At 37.8% G+C, this 20,559-nt stretch overlaps 2 protein-coding genes and 1 long non-coding RNA gene across 3 annotated transcripts; all 3 read right to left on the bottom strand.

The window, feature by feature from the left end:
- Positions 1 to 2,608: 2,608 nt before the first annotated feature.
- Positions 2,609 to 7,712, bottom strand: LOC135644251 (uncharacterized). Its single transcript, XM_065161725.1, has 5 exons — positions 7,485 to 7,712; positions 5,715 to 5,840; positions 5,509 to 5,631; positions 4,582 to 4,800; positions 2,609 to 3,070 (listed from the first exon to the last, which is right to left on the bottom strand). The coding sequence occupies exons 1-5, from the start codon at positions 7,710 to 7,712 to the stop codon at positions 2,609 to 2,611; spliced, it is 1,158 nt and encodes a 385-aa protein (XP_065017797.1).
- A 448-nt stretch (positions 7,713 to 8,160) lies between these two features.
- Positions 8,161 to 8,885, bottom strand: LOC135644493 (uncharacterized). Its single transcript, XR_010498490.1, has 2 exons — positions 8,461 to 8,885; positions 8,161 to 8,382 (listed from the first exon to the last, which is right to left on the bottom strand). It is a non-coding gene; the product is annotated as an uncharacterized LOC135644493 (long non-coding RNA).
- Positions 8,886 to 14,706: 5,821 nt separating this feature from the next.
- Positions 14,707 to 18,884, bottom strand: LOC135643979 (uncharacterized). Its single transcript, XM_065161310.1, has 5 exons — positions 18,519 to 18,884; positions 17,896 to 18,155; positions 17,690 to 17,812; positions 16,782 to 17,000; positions 14,707 to 15,263 (listed from the first exon to the last, which is right to left on the bottom strand). Exons 2-5 carry the CDS (start codon positions 18,061 to 18,063, stop codon positions 14,838 to 14,840), a joined length of 936 nt encoding a protein of 311 aa, XP_065017382.1. The 5' UTR covers positions 18,064 to 18,155; positions 18,519 to 18,884; the 3' UTR covers positions 14,707 to 14,837.
- Between the last annotated feature and the right edge of the window lie 1,675 nt (positions 18,885 to 20,559).

Raw genomic sequence — 20,559 nt, 5'->3', positions numbered from 1 at the left:
TAAGCAATTAACCAAGTTATCCGGCATGTCATTGGTCCCTCGACGCTTCGTCCGATTCTTCGGCGCATCGTCCTTTCCTGTGGCCTATTGCCCAATCGGCCAGTTGACTTCGCAACTCCGATATCTTTGGCACAATACCCGCTCTTCTTGGTCCGATGCCCGAGTCCACGGCCCGAAGCCTTTTGTCGATACGTCGACCGATCCACCGGCCCGATGTACAATCTTCTGACATGTTCCTCCGGCACAACATGATTTTCCTGCTTTAATTGTCTCAACCCGATCGAGGCATCCTGCATCACTCAAAACGCAGATTAAATCATAAAATCAAGTAGTTTCATCATCAAAATACGAGATTCAACAAGACCCCTTTATGCCCTTCTTTCATGGTTATTTCAAATGATCAAAAGAAATACACTCATTATTGTTAAAGCCTCTGTCACGCGGATCGGATTCGGTCTTAAACCCGATAAGAGTTGTTAATAGATCCAAATGGACCAATATCTTAATCGGACCTAATCCGATAAATAGACCATCTAAAACGATGCCAAATGGATCCTTATATCATATTGGACGTATCATTAATTAGGTGGCAATCGGATCTGGTATATTGGTATTTAGTTATTTTAATAGAAGAGAAGGGAAGATTGACGAGACAAAAAGAAAATTACACAAGCGGCTCTCTTTAGAATTTTGATAGCATACAACGATTAAAATGACGAAGCATCCCACACTGACACGAATCTTAGAAAAATACACCCGTTATTGTTAAAGTCTCTGTCAAGAGGATCGGATTCGGTCTTAAACCCAATAAGAGTTGTTAATGAATCCAGATGGACCAATAACCTAATCGGACCTAATCCGAAAAATAGACAATATAAAACGATGCCAAATGGATCCTTGTATCGTATCAGACGTATCATTCATTAGGTGGCAATCAGATCTGACATATTGGTATTTGATTATTTTAATAGAAGAGAAGGGAAGATTAACGAGCCAAAAAAAAAATTACACAAGCGGCGCTTTTTAGGATTTTTATAGCATACAACATTTAAAAGGATGAAGCATCCCACACTGACACGAATCTTAAAGAAATACACATGTTATTGTTAAAGCCTCTGTCACGCGGATCGGATTCGGTCTTAAACCCGATAAGAGTTGTTAATGGATCCAGATGGACCAATATCCTAATCGGACCTGATCCGGTAAATAGACCATCTAAAACGATGCCAAATAAATCCTTGTATCGTATCGGACGTATCATTCATTAGGTGGCAATCGGATCTAATATATTGGTATTTGATTATTTTAATAGAAGAGAAGGGAAGATTGACGAGACAAAAAGAAAATTACACAAGCGGCTCTTTTTAGGATTTTAATAGCATACAACGATTAAAAGGACGAAGCATCCCACACTAACACGAATCTTAAAGAAATACACCTGTTATTGTTAAAGCCTATGTGACGCGGATCAAATTCGATCTTAAACCCGATAAGAGTTGTTAATGGATCCAGATGGACCAATATCCTAATCGGATCTGATTCGGTAAATAGATCATTTAAAACGATGCCAAATGGATCCTTGTATTGTATCAGACGTATCCTTATATCTTTTCGGACGTATCATTCGTAGAAATCCTAATCTAGAATATTGACCGTCTTTTCTCCTCTCCGGTCTATAGTCTTTTTGAGATTTGTCTGGAACCAAGATTTTATCGGTGGTGAATGATGAGTGGGGGGAGACCAAAGGTGGTTGGAAGATTAGATTTTGGAGGAATCTTAATGGCATTTTCGCTATAGGATTATGACAACCTTCCTGTAGTCTGACTATATATTATTGCACGCTCTCTCTGGTTCTAATGACACCCCAAGGATGAAGCTGGAATGTGAACGAGATATCTTTCTGGTTGCTTCTCCCCACAACATCTGAAATCATTTTGAGGTGACATTATAATTTCTTCCCCTCCATCTTTAGCCTTTGTTTTTGGCTCCAACTAAAGTTAAAGCTTTTGTTTGTTTATTCCCTAGTAATAGAATCCTCTCTCTTTTTTATTTCTCCAATTGTTGAAGCGGTGGCTCATCATTTTCCTGCAAAATTTGTTGTTTGTTTAGAAGTGATTTTGTTCTATATTTGCCATTAGAGAAGGCCTAAATTCTATTATTTATTATTGGACAACAATCTGCAGTGACAAAAAAAAAATTCTGCCACTTCCCCAAACAAGCAATACTTCTCCTAATTGAATTCTTCTCAGAATTGAACTTCTATGTTCATCTTACTGCTGCTCAGACTGATACAAATAACTGAAGAAGCTACAAATGAGGTCTATGTTATTGCAACTTTTGCGTTTACATTATTTTTATCTTGGTGCAATTTTGATAATAGCAACTTCGACTTCACCAGCCTCGGTTGCATACTCCTCTGTTCATAATCATATATAGACTGACCACTATCACTTCAAACAACTTTTATGTGTATAAATAAGCGTCTAACATGAAACATTTGATGCTTCTTTTGCTTATTTTGGAGAAATGCTTACAGCAAACTTACCAAGAGGTGCACTTCTTGAGTTCCTCAAAAACTAAATAAACGATGAGGTTACTATAAATGGCATCAAAGAATACCAATTTTAACTCCAGATATAAGTGCTAAATAGAGACAAAACAATTGCTTTCCAACTGCTGTCTTGCTCTCTTTCGAGTTAGAAAAACGCTCTCTTGCCGAAGCCAATGCGTCATCACCTCTCGTGTAACGTTCAGTTGATTGATACACAGCTGCCAATTTATCACCATCATCGTAATCTTGTACAGTAACATCTGATGTTGTTAACTCTACAGATTGCTTAGGGTTGTTATGTGTATGACTAGAAGTCTTGGCTTGGGTATCATCTTTCTCTGTTTCCCGAGTATAATCTGTCTGTGCATTCTTCTCAGTAGGGTCATGTTCAGGTACCGCTGAAGTGCCTCCGGGTGGCTTTTGTTCGTTCCGTTTTGTGGCATCTTCTGACTGAGCACCAAAAGCTACATTCTCACCGAGCCCAAAGTAAAAATCGCTCAAGTCACTCTTCTTGGTTACCTACATGAAGCAGTCATATCGATTACATTAACTGATTAAAGAAAAGAAATGGCAGCTTCATAATGAAATTTAATGACCATGATAACCAACTAAAAAAGTAAAAGCATCCAAGAGAAGTGTGATCACTCCTGAGAAATAATGAAATTGCTAGTCCCACTTAATTTAATCATAGAACAACTTATCACTCAAATACTAGTCAAATTTGAATTGCATCATTGCTGAAAGCAGCCATTTGAATTGGATTCGACATACAATAACTAGAAGCCTTCACTCATAATGAATCTTCTTGCACTATGGTTGATAACATAAAAGAAAATTCACATTAAGTTTCGGAACATTAAACATGCGTATTGTCACCAGAAGGACCAAACATACTAACTAAGCGTAATAAAATTATGGTGCTCCATGTTTCACAATAACATGAGAACCATCATAAGTCTTGTCCTCTCCTAAGTCTTGCCCTAACTGATGTTAAAGACATGAACCATGCTGATCATAAGGTTGTCAAATCCACTCAAACCCTCAAGAAACATCACTGTGCTTCATAATTGGAAGATTATAGTTTATAATACTACAAGTGTCACATATCTTAACACGATGTGATCTGCTAGCCTATCTGACTAAACTGGGTATTAATCAAACCCCTAACCAAAACTGTCCAAATTCTGATCTGATCAAGGTTTTAAAAATCGAGATGAAGGTCAAGACTGGTAAACAAGAAGAGGATAATAGTACAACAATTGGTTGGGACAATATGGTTGGAGTATTGGACAAAGATGATGATAGGATAAGGTCACAGAAAAATTAAAATCAATACAAAAAACCAAAATCAGATAAATTCAATTTTTATGGAAAAAATCAAAATTACCACCAAGCTTATATTAATAAATGACTAAGATGTGAACCTTGGATGCAATACTTTTACCAAGGTCTCATTCCATGTGGCCAACACCAAATAGCATCTAATACTTGATAGCTAATATTACAATTCATCAATTAGCTAATAGATAAATTCAATAATTATGCTCAAAAATGTAATACTCCCGAAGGCGAAATATACACTTAATAAATTTCATCACTATAAATCTACAAAAGTTATCGAAAGTATTTCTATCTGATGTTAATACCAAAAGGATTTAAATTTAACAAAAGAAGATTACACAAGTATGTACAACATGACTCCAAATTGGAAGCACATTCAAACAATAAATTGATAAGTTCTAATAAAAGTATTACCATGTTTCATGACCCCGACAAACTCATGATTTTGACTTCTTAAAAAAGTCCAGATAAACATACAAAAGGCAATTGCTGATGAGCTGATTCTACAACAATGAAGTGATTTTAAGCTTTTATTCTTCCACTAGAGAAAAACAAAATCAATTGTCGAATACACCCCATTTTGTTGAACAGTGGATGTTTTTTATGCACAAAAGGTTTCATAAATCACATTACATATGCAACAAGAAAAATAAAACAAAGCAGCAAAAAGAAAGATATGAGCCACTTACATCATCTCTTTCTTCACGAATTTGGCGTAGCCTCTCTTCGTCCAACCATTTTGCTTGTTCTGCTAGCTTTTTCTTGTAGGCACCGGTTACAAACTTTTCCTTATCTGCAAAAAGGTGATCATCCTTGCTCCTCTCTTTCAGCAGCTTCCTCTCATATACAATTTCATGTTCCCGCTTGCATTGTTTTGCTTTCTCCATAAGTGTTTCTATATACTTTGACTGCAACCAAGATCAAACACAGACATAAAATTTTTAACTTGCATTCTTAATCGTTAAGCACTCAAAAAATAAGGTCGATCCTCTCCCACAATTTAGGTTTAATACAAAAAGGATGCCGCCGAAAAAGAACTGCCGAATTAGGATTTTTGAATTCACATCATACTAGAACAAAGCACAATTGAAAATTAAAATGTTAATTATTGTGCCAAAGCAAGCATACAAAGTCCACAAAGCTTTACTTTTTATTCTATTATTGATCTGAATTTCAACCAAAATATAATTCAATTCTCTTTGTATGAGAGATCGACTAACTTGAAAAAGAAAAAAAAACTGGAAAAGGTATCCCATGATTATTTCAAGAAAGGAATGGAGAAGATACGATAAATAATCACCGTCACACCTGCCCCACCCTGAACACAAGAGGGAAAACCAATTTCAAAAAGAGTAATAAGGTGAGTTCGTTTTGTAGAGTATCCAACTTTGGGTACATATCTACTGGTTTTCTCTCTCTGAGAAATATTCTTAAAGCCCAATTATCACCGCCATAGTCTCATCTAAAAGATTACTTCTTTCAATTTGATCATTCGAAATGACCATAAAAGAAGAGCATAAAGGGGTCTCACATAAGATCGAAACGCAATTTCATGCGATCATCAGCGTAATCAAAAGGATCATGTTTTCATCCAAACGTAGGCAAAAGTGAAGTACCATTCTCTCCGTTCGATCCTGAACCTTGGGGCGCGCAATCTTCCCTTTCATCTCGTCGTAAACCCCGTCGTAGTCGAAGACCGAGGGATCCTCTTCCATTGCCTTTTTGTGCTGCTCATCGATCTACCAAATTCCACCATCAATCAATCAACCCGTAAGTTAATTTACTCATCAATACCAGGAATAAGGAAACCATATTAAAAAACCTTCCGGAGAGACTTGTTCTTGGACGCCTGTCGTGAGATTTCCCTCTCGATGTCATCCTCGTTGTCGTCGTCGTCGAAAGCGAAGGCAGGAGGGGGAGGGCGAGGAGGAGCTGGCTTCGAGGTCTTCTGCGCTAGCGAAAATCGAAGCTAGAGTCCGTACTTCTTCAACCCTCTTGCAAAACAAATAAGAAAGTGATGGATCGATCTCCCAATGACAAGCTCCGAGCTCTTAAACAATTAGGGCTCAAGAAAAGCCCTAGTTCGCAGAACGAATCAATCGTCGCTGGGCTCCAATCCGAAGGACTTACCGATTTGGTTGGATCAAAAACCCAAATAGACGCCGAAAACCCATGAATCCCGCGTAGAACCACTCAAGATTCAGTTGGATGGTCCGGGGAAAAGGTCAAAAAGCCCTAAAATTCGACCTCCGATCGTTCCGAGTCCGGTCTCCGATCGAAGCCCCACCAATATCGAATGAACCGAGGAAGGGAGTTAGCATACGCCTCGGGAGAGGATAAGTAATCCTAGGCCGACGAGGTGTCATGACAAAACTCTCTTACTCTTTCCGGCCAACGCGTTCAATTACCTGCCTTATAATTGGACAAGTAAAAGTGAGCATCGTGAGAGCGAGAACAACTCAACGACCTACCAGTTTTCCTGGCACATATACGTATCAAAGAAGGGTGGAAAGCATACACAAAGACTGTTTCATACAACACGTCATGTCAACAACAACAACAAAAGAAAAATCACCTTATTTGGATTTTTTTATAGTCGTTTTTGTGTTTCCATGTCATAAAAATCAATTTCTAAATAAAGATAAACTCTATTTAATCTCGGTTGAGTTGATTGGATCGTCAATTTTGTTAAGTTGAAATCACTGTTTAAAATTTTAAATTAAAATTAATAAATAAATAAATTTAATTTTAATAAATTATATTAATTTTATATCTAAGATGAGTCGAGATATTACAAATTCTACATAATCTAATTATGACATGATGTATGTGAGGTATAATATTATGTCGTGACGAGTCATCTGACTTCGATATAATTAATTATATAATTATTAAAATATTATAATAAAAAAATATATTATATCATTTAAAATTTTCTAATATGGTAAGAAAAAGCATTGTAGAAGAGCATATCTCGGTGATTCACATATATTTGCTTAGGCAGAAATGGATCATTAATACCATATATAATAACATAACATAATTCTTCCTCTTTAATCTCACTGACGAAACCATCATGATTTAGTTTATATTATAAGGCCTCTCATCCAACCAACTCCCAGTTTATATCCAGCAAGCTATAGTAAAATTCAAGATAACCCTTTGTGGATATTATAAAAACAAAATCAAAAGAAAAAGAAAACAAATTGGAATAAGAAATTGATTCGATGAGAAATATTTCCACCTTGTGATACAAGAAGCTGCAATGACCATATAGGATTACAGTTCGGATGATGCTAAGGCCGTTGACTAATCATGGACTCTCCTGCAAATGCAGGATTAGAATGTTGACTTTTTATGAGTAAAACCTACTTCTGTGTCTCCTTTCTCATTATGCAGCATTCAAGCCATGTCTTTGATTTCAGAAGCTGCGTTTATTGTGAACATGTTCATTCTCCGATTATATTATTCTAGATCCGATAACGTGATGATATTGCCAAAAAATAAAATCCCTGAATACCTTTTAATTATATATATATTTATGACAAATATTCATTCTAAATGTTGGTGAAGACCATGGCCTCTGTAGCACCAGCAAATTTGGGTCCAACAAAACCAAAGCTTGCACACATTGCGCTGTCCCATACACGGAGCTCTCAGACCATGCATGCCTTTTAACCATGTCACAGCTCCTTTTACCCAGCCAGATTGGCAGCGCACAGTATGCAGCCTGTTCTTTGACTTCTTTATCAGATGATTCCCCACTTTGTTTCACTTTCTCTGAAACAAGCTGTAGCAATGGAGTCACTGCTTGTACCATAAATTAGATGAGCACAGTTGTTCGGTCGAACAGAGGGGCAGAGACAAGACAAACGAGTTGGATGTCTGTCTGATACTTTTTTGTTGGCCTCTGCTTTATCTCCACCAACACACAAGTAGAACTACTGTTCAGATGAACACTTGGAAAGCCACATCCGTCTAATGCTTCTCCGACCAATCTCTCTCTATATTTGAGGTTCTTTTAATGCTACACAACACCAACAAAATTAGATTTCTGTTCCTATTTCACGATTATTTGGTCAGTTGTGTCACCAGAGTAATCTCCATATATAATTACTGACGAAGAAAGCTGCCTATCGAGATAGGTAGCAGCTGAACAATGAATTCACATAAAGAAGCAGAACTTGCAATGATGATGACACCAGAAACCTCTAGACATTACAACACAAAATGCACAAGACAATGAATCCAAGCAAAGAACCATGACATACAGTGATGACACTAAAAACTTGTATATATCACCACGAAACATGGCAATATGGTAATTCCATACGATTATCAGCGTAATCAAAAGGATCATGTTTTCATTCAAACGTAGGCAAAAGTATACTTTTCTCTCCGTTCGATCCTGAACCTTGGGACGCGCAATCTTCCCCTTCATCTCGTCGTAGTCGAATCCTCTTCCATTGCCTTTTTTGCTGCTCCTCAATCTACCAAATTCCACCATCAATCAATCAACCAACCCGTAAATTCTCGGACAAAAATGTATGCAGATTTCAGCAACCCACAAATTCATTTACTCATCAATACTAAGAATAAGTATGCAGAATATAGTATGCAGATTTTCCTCTGGAGAGACTTGTTCTTAGACGTCTGCCGTGAGATTTCCCTCTCGATGTCATAGTCATCGTCGCCGCCGTCGAAACCGAAGACAGGAGGGAGAGGGCGAGGAGGAGCTGACTTCGAGGTCTTCTGCGTCGTCATGGGAGTCACGCGACGGGCTCTGCACGTAGTACACCGGCCGGGTGGGCGACGAGGGCGCGATGCTCGTGACCTCGGAGTCGGTCTTGGCGTGCATCTTTGGATCTCAGCAACCCACAATTGGCTCCTCCTCCTCCTCCTCCTTTCTCCCTTAATTTCTACCCTCCTCTTCGTTGGCCGGAGAAGTTTCCGCGTGCCAACGCTGGACTTTGTCGCTTTTTGTGCCTTACTGTGGGTTTCAGCATTAGTTTACAGAGGCAATGGTGTATGGGTAATTTAGTCTGTGTTCTTCGCTTGCGTCACCACGGCGTGACACCCCACGTGCAGTTATTCGGTGACAGGTCACAGGTTAGCTGTATTCCTCTTTCCCCCCATCCGCCCCACGAAACATTTTTCTTGTGACAGACAGCACATTACTTATTTCTACGAGGAGATGATGTTTTGTTTTCCTTGCAATGCGACGGTGATCGAAGCATGTGAGCACTGTCGTAGATTGTGGAACTGATAGCCAGTGAATCGACGAACGCGATTGGAGTTGATTCTGCATACTATATGCGATGAAGTCAATGCTGCACATGAGAGCAGACTCGACCTTGTAGAGCGCCACTAACAGTGTCCATTCACTTCTTTCTTGCATGCATCACACTGTGTCAATTGTCAATCCATGGGAAATTGATTTCCCTCGTCTTAGAATTGTTGATCCTCGATCGAACAGTAGCCCATTACACGACGTAACAACTTGCAGGCAAAGCCACAGGCTGTAGGCAGCTGCAGGCTGCAGGCCGCAGGCCTTCCTACAGCCGCCGTGGACTTGTAACAGTCCACGAAGCTGTGTCTACACAGTGCGAGCACATGGCGAACTGCTCGCAGGCTTTTCAACTGCACCAATAAAAAGGCCGGCGAACGAGTCGGAAGGTTCTCCTCCTCTTCGTATTCACCGCGTTGTTCACCGGTGTCGGTCTCGCATGGTTCGATCAACTCATTGTTCAACCAATGCAATGAAAATCTTTGTCCTCAATATATATATATATATATATATATATATATATATATATATATATATATATATATATATATATATATATATATATTTGTGACCTTTAACATCACACATCAGAGTACACTCACGTGTAATATATACGCAACTTAACCGTGTGTTTCTTTCCTTAAACGGGATTCTGAACCGTCCATCAATCGTGGTGTGTTGTGCTTGTACACTACCTGTTGGATACAATCGTATGGATCAACGTGTCATCGATTCGACTTCGACCTATTCTGCTACATTTGAAACCAAACTCCTGCTCGTGAATTCAAATTTTGTAGATCTCGACAATGTGGTTGGCCATCCTCGTACGACATACATTATCTCATAACATGTTCTCTCCTCTGACATCTCTGTGACTCGGAAGATAAAAGCTGCAGTAGGCCATCATCCTCCCAAAAACTCCATTCCTTGGCTCTCCATCATCTCCATTTCCATCTTGCTCTGAAAGGCAGAGAGAAGACCGTAATCCAGTAATCATATTAGTGATCACAGTGATGCAGGTATGTTGTTATATCTCTGTTGTCGCTCAAATCTATCTTGGTTCAGAGCTTCAGCCCTCTACTACAGCGGCTGCCACTGCTTTTGCTGCTCCATTCACGCCTTCTTCCTTCGTCTTCTGCTGCTCAGGTTCTTTGCCACCCTCTTCTCTTCCGTCACCTTTCTCCATCTCTCCTCTTCTCCTTTGGATTTTCTTCTTCTTCGTAACACACAGCTCGGTTCAATTTGCTTGTCCAACGGGAACTGCGACGTCGGGTTGCATTGCGAGACATGTCTAGCCAACAGCAACCTCCGGCCCAGGTGTCTTTCATTAAGACTGAATACGATCCGCATAACAGAGGCTTTAACAATAACGGGTGTATTTCTTTAAGATTCGTGTCAGTGTGGGATGCTTCATCCTTTTAAACGTTGTATGCCATCAAAATCCTAAAAAGAGCCGCTTGTGTAATTTTCTTTTTGTCTCGTCAATCTTCTCTTCTCTTCTCTTCTATTAAAATAACAAAATACTAATATGTTAGATCCGATTACCACCTAACCAAAGCCAAGCTTCTCTATCTTTGCCTTCAAATACTATAAATACTTTCTAAGTAGATTGCCTAGGCAACATCCACGCTCAATAGATGTAGGAATGTCCTCTACAAGAACTATTTGATTTTCAGGTTAATTATGCACCATGTCTGATTTTCCATTGTAGAAACATATAACAGTTGGTCTTGTGAAACATCCAAGTTCTGCTTCAATTTCTAAAGCAACGTGGTACGCAACTAAGAACAATGGTCAAATGTGTGATCCTAGACCTCTTCCTTCAGCCGAACCATGTGTTTAGCAACTGACAGCTCTTCATGGAATATAAATGTTCTTGTTGCCAGCTCATGAATCTTATCGGTGTCGGCTTCAATTAATCAATCCTCTTCGACAATTTACCAAACCTTAGCCATAATTATCCATCATACCAAAAAAGAAATGTCTACCACATCAAATTCTTCTACTCTGTCCGAATAACGTTCTCTTACCCTTTCTTCTGCTATCATCTTGTTGCTTTGTTACCATGTAAGTGTCCTTAAGTTGGTCCCAATCCTTTATGGATCTGGGCAATTTAGTTGGCACAAAATAAAACCTCCGGTGAACCCTTACACTATTTCAGAAAATTGATTCCAAGATCATTGGTTTTATCCTGAATTGGTCCAATCAGCTCGAGAAGTTTAGCACAATATAGGAACAACTCATTGACACTTCAGATGTTAATTGTTAGATGGTTTCTTCAATAAACGTGGACGGTGATATTATTTATAAGAGATTTACCTCTCCATATGACTGCCAAAAACGGAGGAGGAACTCAGTTATTCTTTTTTTAAAGAGAAAAAAGCAAATAAAACAGGGTTAAGAACACAATAAAAAAACATGCATGTACTACCGATCACCATGTCAACATCAAGGATTTTTGTATATGTCATGGTACACAATGAAGGCAGATTTAGAAAAATATAATCATCTTCAGAAGGCTAGATTTCAAAACTAAATCTTTAGGCATAAATTTTATATATGACAATAAGTAGCTCCTGATGATCTTTGTCTGATGTTTTCATATATGATACATGATTAGCCAGAGTTAGACTATTAGAGTTTCTTTTCACAAGTAATCAAAGATGAAAAAAAAAAGTTAAAAATTTTGGGGAAATTCAAAATTCATAAATTGAACATTTAGGAGATTTTATCTAGAAAATTGAGTAGTTTTTCTTTAACTTTCTGTTGTAGTTTCAAAAGTTGAGGAAAATAACAAGCTTTAAGTATTTTTTTTATTTTTCTTTTTAAATTTTCCCCAAATTTAGGTTCCTTTAATATTTTAATTATTTTTATCTCAAATCTGATGTTTTTATTACACATTGTCCAATTTGACCAACCTAATGCAACACAAATTTTTATATCCTTGAGCATTCAATCCAGTAAAAGACTTGGTTCAAATTTCATGGACCTTTCTAACAGCAATAAAAAGTTTCATTCACTCTTCATTATATGGTTTCACATGCCAATTCTTTGAACACTAGTAGTCCACTTCTTTACAAAAGTTTCATACTTATGTGTTCTCATTCTCACTTCCTTTCCCTGGAAAGCCAAGAGGCAACCTCTAGAATTTCTAATTTATCTTGATAAAATATACTAGAAATCGAACTTAGATGTGTTACAAGGATCTACCAACTGCAAGCCAATCTAGCACTAAACATAAGATTAGTGGGAAAGAGAACATCTGGAAATATAATGAGATAAAACATTAACTGATAATGATACTTCAGCAATATTAGCAACATAGAGCACAATTAAGTTAATCAATGTTAACCTTCATCATCAAACAATAGACTATGGAATTAGATGGAAGCCTCTCCTCAAACAGGCAAACAGAAGTTACTGAACAAGGTACAAAACAACCATTCTCACAAGGTAAGGACAAAGTTAATGGCAGGAATTTAAAGCAGCAGACAACAAAAGCAGAACACAACTTTGTGACATGTGGTTTAGATACTGGACACAGCAACTGATAGTTGATATATCAATGTGCTATTTATTGTCTAAAATCCTAGATGTTTGAAATCCAGATACTGGCTGGAGGATAAGTAATAAGCAGCCTTACTTAAATTGCCACAACACAGTTAAAGGTTCAAAAGAACTTCTCATAATCTTGTGTTGGATGGTCCCAGACCTCCATGAATCCTACAAGTGAAAAATATTGTTAAAATTATAAAACAAAATGTTGTGTAGCAAACACTTAAAACAAACTTGGAAAACTATCTAATATGCTTCAATATCCAAACTTAATCATTCATGTAAAGCAATTTACAATGAATACAACCACACATCAGATGAATCCTCAAGCAAAAAGAGAGAATAAAAAATTAAGTACAACAGTAAATACACTCCATTTTCACCAGCTTATTACCGTAACAAGTATTTCGAAACCATTATGAATTGAGCTTGGAAATGTTTGTGCCAATATGCAAATTCAGCCTAACCCAATTCAGATGATCTGGCATACCTAGTGTCATGAGGTGAACATACTTGGACATGTTTTTGGCATGGCTTATCTTTACAAAATTTGACATAGGTTTTCAAATGACAAGAATTTTGAAAAATGCCTAGTATACGAGACTCTATACTGAGGTTGGGTCTAGGGACCCCTCAAGCTGCTATGTTCATGAAACTTGGTCACCTGATTGTGAAAAGAGCAACCTCACTGTAATGCCATGACCCAACCTCACAATTGATTCCTACTAATACACACTGTACACAGATAGTGAACCAGAATTTGACAGCACTTACTTGCACTCGTGTTAGTCTTGCATGTATTTAGTTAACATATAGGTTGTTTATGTACATGTACTAAAGGACTATTGCGAAGGAAACTGAACTTGAACTCAACCTTAGCAAGACTCTCCAGTTGAACTGCCCGCATCCACTATGTAACTGGCTAAGCCAAGGTGGGTTTCAGCTCCAATCATGAATATCCTACATGATTGGCCATTTGGACAGCTTCGTGCTGCTGTGTGTCACTACAAGATGCATGTGACAAGGCTTACTTTCACTCGGATGGTGGGAAGATTAATATGCATGGCAGGCATTTGAGGTGTTCCAAGGTCAACCAGGATTGCTAGATGGATTAGGCAAGGCTCAAGATACAATTTCACCACCTGGCACTTTCATATTTGGATTTGAAAGTGGAATCTTGCCCCAAGTCCCACTAAGCACTGGAACTGAGATGAAGGAAGACAAAGTAGGGGACTACTACTCATTCCAAGTTTTTTCCCTATCTTTTGTGTTGTACCAAAATTTTAGCTCTAATCTTATCTACTAAATTTAAATGGCTTTGCCTTCTATTTCATGAAAAGAAAAATCTCATGAACATCCAACAGTAGTAATAACTTGAATTTTAATATGTTAAAGAACTTTCAAAATTCAAATGATTGCAAAAATAAAAAGCTAACTGCTAAGAAAAGACTAATTTTGTGGGGGGAAAACAAAAATAGAAGTGAATTACTAGCACTAATCAAAGTTAACTCCTGAAAAATGATAATTTGTATAGAAAACAACAAAAACTGCAGCAAATAATACAAACCTATATCTCCAAGAGATCCATATATTGAATCATCAACACCAGGAAACCCCTAAAAACAGACAAAAAAGAAAAAAAATAGCAGATTTATATTTGTAACCGGATTATATGAAAGAACAGAAAGATTATCTTCAAGAGATTAACTAGCAGAAGAAGAATTTAATCTGAAGAACAGGATTTCTGTAAACAAGCCATGCATATACCTCAGCACCATGAAGATCAATTCCAACTTGAAGGTTATTAAGGTCTGCTTGTACTGATGGGCTGCATGACATATCAGCTCCCAGGTAGTCAGAAATGGCTAGACTGTAGCTGTTCATAATCATATATAGACTGACCACTGTCGCTTCAAACAACTTTTATGTGTATAAATAAGCGTCTAACATGAAACGTTTGATGCTTCTTTTGCTTATTTTGGAGAAATGCTTACAGCAAACTTACCAAGAGGTGCACTTCTTGAGTTCCTCAAAAACTAAATAACCGATGAGGTTACTATAAATGGCATCAGAGAATACCAATTTTAACTCCAGATATAAGTGCTAAATAGAGACGAAACAACTGCTTTCCAACTGCTGTCTTGCTCTCTTTCGAGTTATAAAACGCTCTCTTGCTGAAGCCAATGCGTCATCACCTCTCGTGTAACGTTCAGTTGATTGATACACAGCTGCCAATTTATCACTATCATCGTAATCTTTTACAGTTACATCTAATGTTGTTAACTTTGCAGCTTGCTCAGAGTTGTTCTGTGTATGACTAGAAGTCTTGGCTTGAGTATCAACTTTCTCTATATCCCGAGTATAATCTGTCTGTGCATTCTTCTCAGTAGGGCCATGTTCAGGTACCGCTGAAGTGCCTCCGGGTGGCTTTTGTTCCTTCCGTTTTGTGGCATCTTCTGACTGAGCACCAAAAGCTACATTCTCACCGAGCCCAAAGTAAAAATCGCTCACGTCACTCTTCTTGGTTACCTACATGAAGCAGTCATGTCGGTTACATTAACTGATTAAAGAAAAGAAATGGCTGCTGCATAATGAAATTTAATGACCATGATAACCAACTAAAAAAGTAAAAGCATCGAAGAGAAGTGTGATCACTCCTGAGAAATAATGAAATTGCTAGTCCCACTTAATTGCATCATAAAACAACTTATCACTCAAATACTAGTCAAATTTAAATTGCATCATTGCTGAAAGCAGCCATTTGAATTGGATTCGACATACAATAACTAGAAGCCTTCACTCATAATGGATCTTCTTGCACTATGGTTGATAACATAAAAGAAAATTCACATTAAGTTTCGGAACATTAAACTTGCGTATTATCATCAGAAGGACCAATCTTACTGGCTAAGCGTAAAAAAATTATGGTGCTCCATGTTTCACAATAACATGAGAACCATCATAAGTCTTGTCCTCTCCTAAGTCTTGCCCTAACTGATGTTAAAGACATGAACCATGCTGATCATAAGTTAGCCAAGTTGTCAAATCCACTCAAACTCTCAAGACACCTCACTGTGCTTCATAATTGGAAGATTATAGTTTATAAGACTACAAGTGTCACATATCATAACACGATGTGATCTGATAGCCTATCTGACTAAACTGGGTATGAATCAAACCCCTAACCAAAACTGTCCAAATTCTGATCTGATCAAGGTTTTAAAAATCGAGATGAAGGTCAAGACTGGTAAACAAGAAGGGGATAATAATGCAATAATTGGTTGGGACAATATGGTTGGAGTATTGGACAAAGATGATGATAGGATAAGGTCACAGAAAAATTAAAATCAATACAAAAACCAAAATCAGATAAATTCAATTTTTATGGAAAAAATCAAAATTACCACCAAGCTTATATTAATAGATGACTAAGATGTGAACCTTGGATACAATAATTTTACCAAGGTCTCATTCCATGTGGCCAACACCAAATAGCATCTAATACTTGATAGCTAATATTACAATTCATCAATTAGCTAATAGATAAATTCAATAATTATGCTCACAAATGCAATACTCCCGAAGGCGAAATATACACTTAATAACTTTCATCACTATAAATCTACAAAAGTTATCGAAAGTATTTCTATCTGATGTCAATACCAAAAGGATTTAAATTTAACAAAAGAAGATGACACAAGTATGTACAACAGGACTCCAAATTGGAAGCACATTCAAACAATAAATTGATAAGTTCTAATAAAAGTATTACCAAGTTTCAAGACCCCGACAAACTCATGGTTTTGGCTTCTTAAAAAAGTCCAGATAAACATCCAAAAGGCAATTGCTGATGAGCTGATTCTACAACAATGAAGTGATTTTAAGCTTTTATTCTTCCACCAGAGAAAAACAAAATCAATTGTCGAATACACCACATTTTGTTGAACTGTGGATGTTTTTTATGCACAAAAGGTTGCATAAATCACATTACATATGCAACAAGAAAACTAAAGCAAAGCAGCAAAAAGAAAGATATGAGCCACTTACATCATCTCTTTCTTCACGAATTTTGCGCAGCCTCTCTTCGTCCAACCATTTTGCTTGTTCTGCTAGCTTTTTCTTGTAGGCACCGGTTACAAACTTTTCCTTATCTGCAAAAAGGTGATCATCCTTGCTCCTCTCTTTCAGCAGCTTCCTCTCATATACAATTTCATGTTCCCGCTCACGTTGTTTTGCTCTCTCCATAAGTGTTTCTATATACTTTGACTGCAACCAAGATCAAACACAGACATAAAATTTTTAACTTGCATTCTTAATCGTTAAGCACTCAAAAAATAAGGTCGATCCTCTCCCACAATTTAGGTTTAATACAAAAAGGATGCCGCCGAAAAAGAACTGCCGAATTAGGATTTTTGAATTCACATTATACTTGAACAAAGCACAATTGAAAATTAAAATGCTAATTATTGTGCCAAAGCAAACATACAAAGTCCACAAAGCTTTACTTTGTATCCTATTATTGATCTGAATTTCAACCAAAATATAATTCAATACTCTTTGTACGAGAGATCGACTAACTTGAAAAAGAAAAAAAAACTGGAAAAGGTATCCCATGTTTATTTCAAGAAAGGAATGGAGAAGATACGATAAATAATCACCGTCACACCTGCCCCACCCTGAACACGAGGGAAAACCAATTTCAAAAAGAGTAATAAGGTGAGTTCGTTTTGTAGAGTATCCGACTTTGGGTACATATCTAAGAAATCTTCTTGGAGCCCAATTATCATCGTCATAGTCTCATCTAAAAGATTACTTCTTTCAATTTGATCATTCGAAATGACCATGAAAGAAGGGAATAAAGAGGTCTCACATAAGACTGAAACGCAATTCCATGCGATCATCAACGTAATCAAAAGGATCATGTTTTCATCCAAACGTAGGCAAAAGTGAAGTACCTTTCTCTCCGTTCGATTCTGAACCTTGGGGCGCGCAATCTTCCCTTTCATCTCGTCGTAAACCCCGTCGTAGTCGAAGACCGTGGGATCCTCTTCCATTGCCTTTTTGTTCTGCTCCTTGATCTACCAAATTCCACCATCAATCAATCAACCCGTAAGTTAATTTACTCATCAATACCAGGAATAAGGAAACCATTTTAAAAAACCTTCCGGAGAGACTTGTTCTTGGACGCCTGCCGTGAGATTTCCCTCTCGATGTCATCCTCGTCGTCGTCGCCGTCGAAAGCGAAGGCAGGAAGGGAAGGGCGAGGAGGAGCTGGCTTCGAGGTCTTCTGCACCAGCGGAAATCGAAGCCGGAGTCCGTAATTCTTCATCCCTCGCGCTCACCGGCTCTTCTTCCTCCCCTTCCTCACTCCTATTCGAGGTCCCAATGACCAACTCCGAGCTCCTTTATGAGGATTGTATTCTGCACATATTCATAAACAGAAACATCCTATACAAACATTATAAATTCACGGACTAAAATCATCAAAACACGAAAGAAAAAAGAAATCCACAAAGCAACATATATGAACTTCTGGAAGTTCTTTCCGTACAAAATCTCGCCGTTCCCTTTCACAGGGAATAACACTTTCTGTCATCCTTTTTCGGAGAGAAGAGAAAAGACATCAATCCGAAATCCATCTAGACCACCACCAAGCACACATGATCGTGGGAGAAAAAAAGGCCACATCAAAACCACAATGGTTCATGTGATCGGATCGGTGTTCTCTTCTTGAAACAAATTTTATCGAGAAGGTAGCAAAGCGACCGTAACAGAAGTGCGCACCTCGTAGGCAGCAGCAGCAAAAAGCGGAGAAGAAAAGCCCAATATCAGATCAGTAGGGGGATTAGGGCTCGGAGGGGCTCTTGATATGGATGGGTGTAAGGAAGAGGACGCGAAAGGAGTGACGGCGGAGGGATCGAGGATATGTGCGGCGGAGATCTCAGATCGCGAGACGACGTCAATTTATCGAGGCCCTCTGGGTTTGATTTCGCTCAGGTCCTCCCTATCTTCTCAATCGCTGCGAGTCTCGAAACCTTTGGACGGATCCTCCTAGTCTGTAATCGTTTCTGCTCAGATATCCTACACAGGCGGAGCTGTGTACTCTCAGACTCCACAAGAATTAATTGCATCAACGCCAGCCATATTGACCTGTTTAAAGCCTTTACCAAATATATATTTATATTTATATACACATGAATCATATATAACTTGACATTGTATATTTTATTGGAAGACAGCAAACATAATAGAATATATTATTGATAAATGATCATTGCTTGACACTTAATTAATTATCACCGATGTAGATGGGCATTAGATCTATGATGGACCATAGTGCTTGTGTTAATATATTTTTGTACCAGGTTTTTCTAGATTTTATGAGTCTTTTCTAGAAAATATCATTTTGGAATATTAAAAGGATTATATAACATAAAGCGAAGAAGATAATTAAGATTTTTTTTTTTTTTTAAGTTTTTGGAGTTGAAGTTAAGTCTGGCGATGAGTTGGCCGAATCAAGCTAGATTAGTGGAGGGTAGTTGGTCTGCACAATACTGCAGGTGAGAGCTAAGTGATAGAGCAAATCCTTCTATATTAGAATTAGAAATCGGATGAAGTGTGGATCTTAGTATAAATCGATTGAAGTTAGTTTTAATTATTATTGATAGATTGATTGTGTCACGATGATTTTTCCTTGGATTAAATCTTGGTCCTGGATAAATAATCTAATCCGTTTCTTTGCACCGGTTCCCCAGTCATAAACGTACCGGAGTTAGAAAAACAAATACAATTTGGTCTGACAATTGGCCACCCCATCTCAACAAATGGGTCAAAATAATTTATCAGATTAATATAACATTCGGACGTTTCGATCGATCGATCGATCTTATGAATCAAAGATTAACTTAATTGTTTCGATAAATCATTATATTATGCATCATCTAATCTCTCGCAACCTATACCTAATAGTTGAATATTCTGAATCTTCAAAATCCCTTGAGAATTGGGGAGACACGCTCAACACAATTATAGAAAATTCAATCCGATTGAACTCAAGACTCCCTACAAAGGCTTACGACCTATTTGAAAGTTGGACACACGTCCTCCCCTACTACACATTACACACCAAAATTTGCTTTAACAGACAAAAAAAAACACTTATGGCCCGGCCCAAGTGATGCATTAACAATAGGCTATAATTGGTCAAATTACGTCCAAGAACATATGATGAGGAAACACAATCAAGATTAAACAAGACCTATGCATGTTTCCGGTGGCCAAGTTGATCAAGAATTGGTCCACAATGTGAAACATAGGCAGTAATGGCTTCCTAGAAGGTAAAATGGGGATGAGTCAAAGCATCAGGATACCTAAATGGACAAATACCAACCATATCCGAAAGAAGATGATCGGGCACTCAACCATCAACACCAATCCAAAAGAAATTTTCTTCACCAGTATTACAAAAGAATAGCTGAAATCTCAAAAGAAACCCAACAAACTGGCACCAAAGGATAGCTGCAAAAGCATAAAAGAGGAGTGATAGCAAAGAGTTACAAACCAAGCTAAGCTGCACCTTTGCTCAAAAATAAAATCCCAAGATCATCAAACTTAAATTATAAGCTGAATTGCTATTTCCCGGTTCATGCTTCACTTTCATAAGAAAGATATTGTGGATCTTGGATGTATTTTCCATGTAAAATGACATCTCCGAGGAAATGTTTACCCAACATCATTGTGATGCTTTTTTAAACAGCAAGTAGCACTGGCAGAAAATGAAGCACATTATGTTATACTATGACACATCCACACCAAGCCAAACTCC

Source organism: Musa acuminata, chromosome BXJ3-8, assembly GCF_036884655.1.
Source record: "Musa acuminata AAA Group cultivar baxijiao chromosome BXJ3-8, Cavendish_Baxijiao_AAA, whole genome shotgun sequence".
Classification (NCBI taxonomy): domain Eukaryota; kingdom Viridiplantae; phylum Streptophyta; class Magnoliopsida; order Zingiberales; family Musaceae; genus Musa; species Musa acuminata.
The sequence above is the reverse complement of the archived record's forward strand: the minus strand, read 5'-3'. Positions and strand labels throughout refer to the sequence as shown.

Bases quoted from the DNA above. Each gene is read 5' to 3' on its own strand.
- LOC135644251 (XM_065161725.1), bottom strand. From the start codon at position 7,712: ATGGTACAAGCAGTGACTCCATTGCTACAGCTTGTTTCAGAGAAAGTG. The intron at 5,841-7,484 runs GTGCTACAGAGG...TCGCTAGCGCAG, and splicing joins TGTTGGACCCAAATTTGCTG to AAGACCTCGAAGCCAGCTCC. The intron at 3,071-4,581 runs GTAAGTGGCTCA...TGCTTCATGTAG, and splicing joins TTCGTGAAGAAAGAGATGAT to GTAACCAAGAAGAGTGACTT.
- LOC135643979 (XM_065161310.1), bottom strand. From the start codon at position 18,063: ATGAAGAATTACGGACTCCGGCTTCGATTTCCGCTGGTGCAGAAGACC. The intron at 17,001-17,689 runs GTACTTCACTTT...TCTTGGTTGCAG, and splicing joins AGAATCGAACGGAGAGAAAG to TCAAAGTATATAGAAACACT. The intron at 15,264-16,781 runs GTAAGTGGCTCA...TGCTTCATGTAG, and splicing joins TTCGTGAAGAAAGAGATGAT to GTAACCAAGAAGAGTGACGT.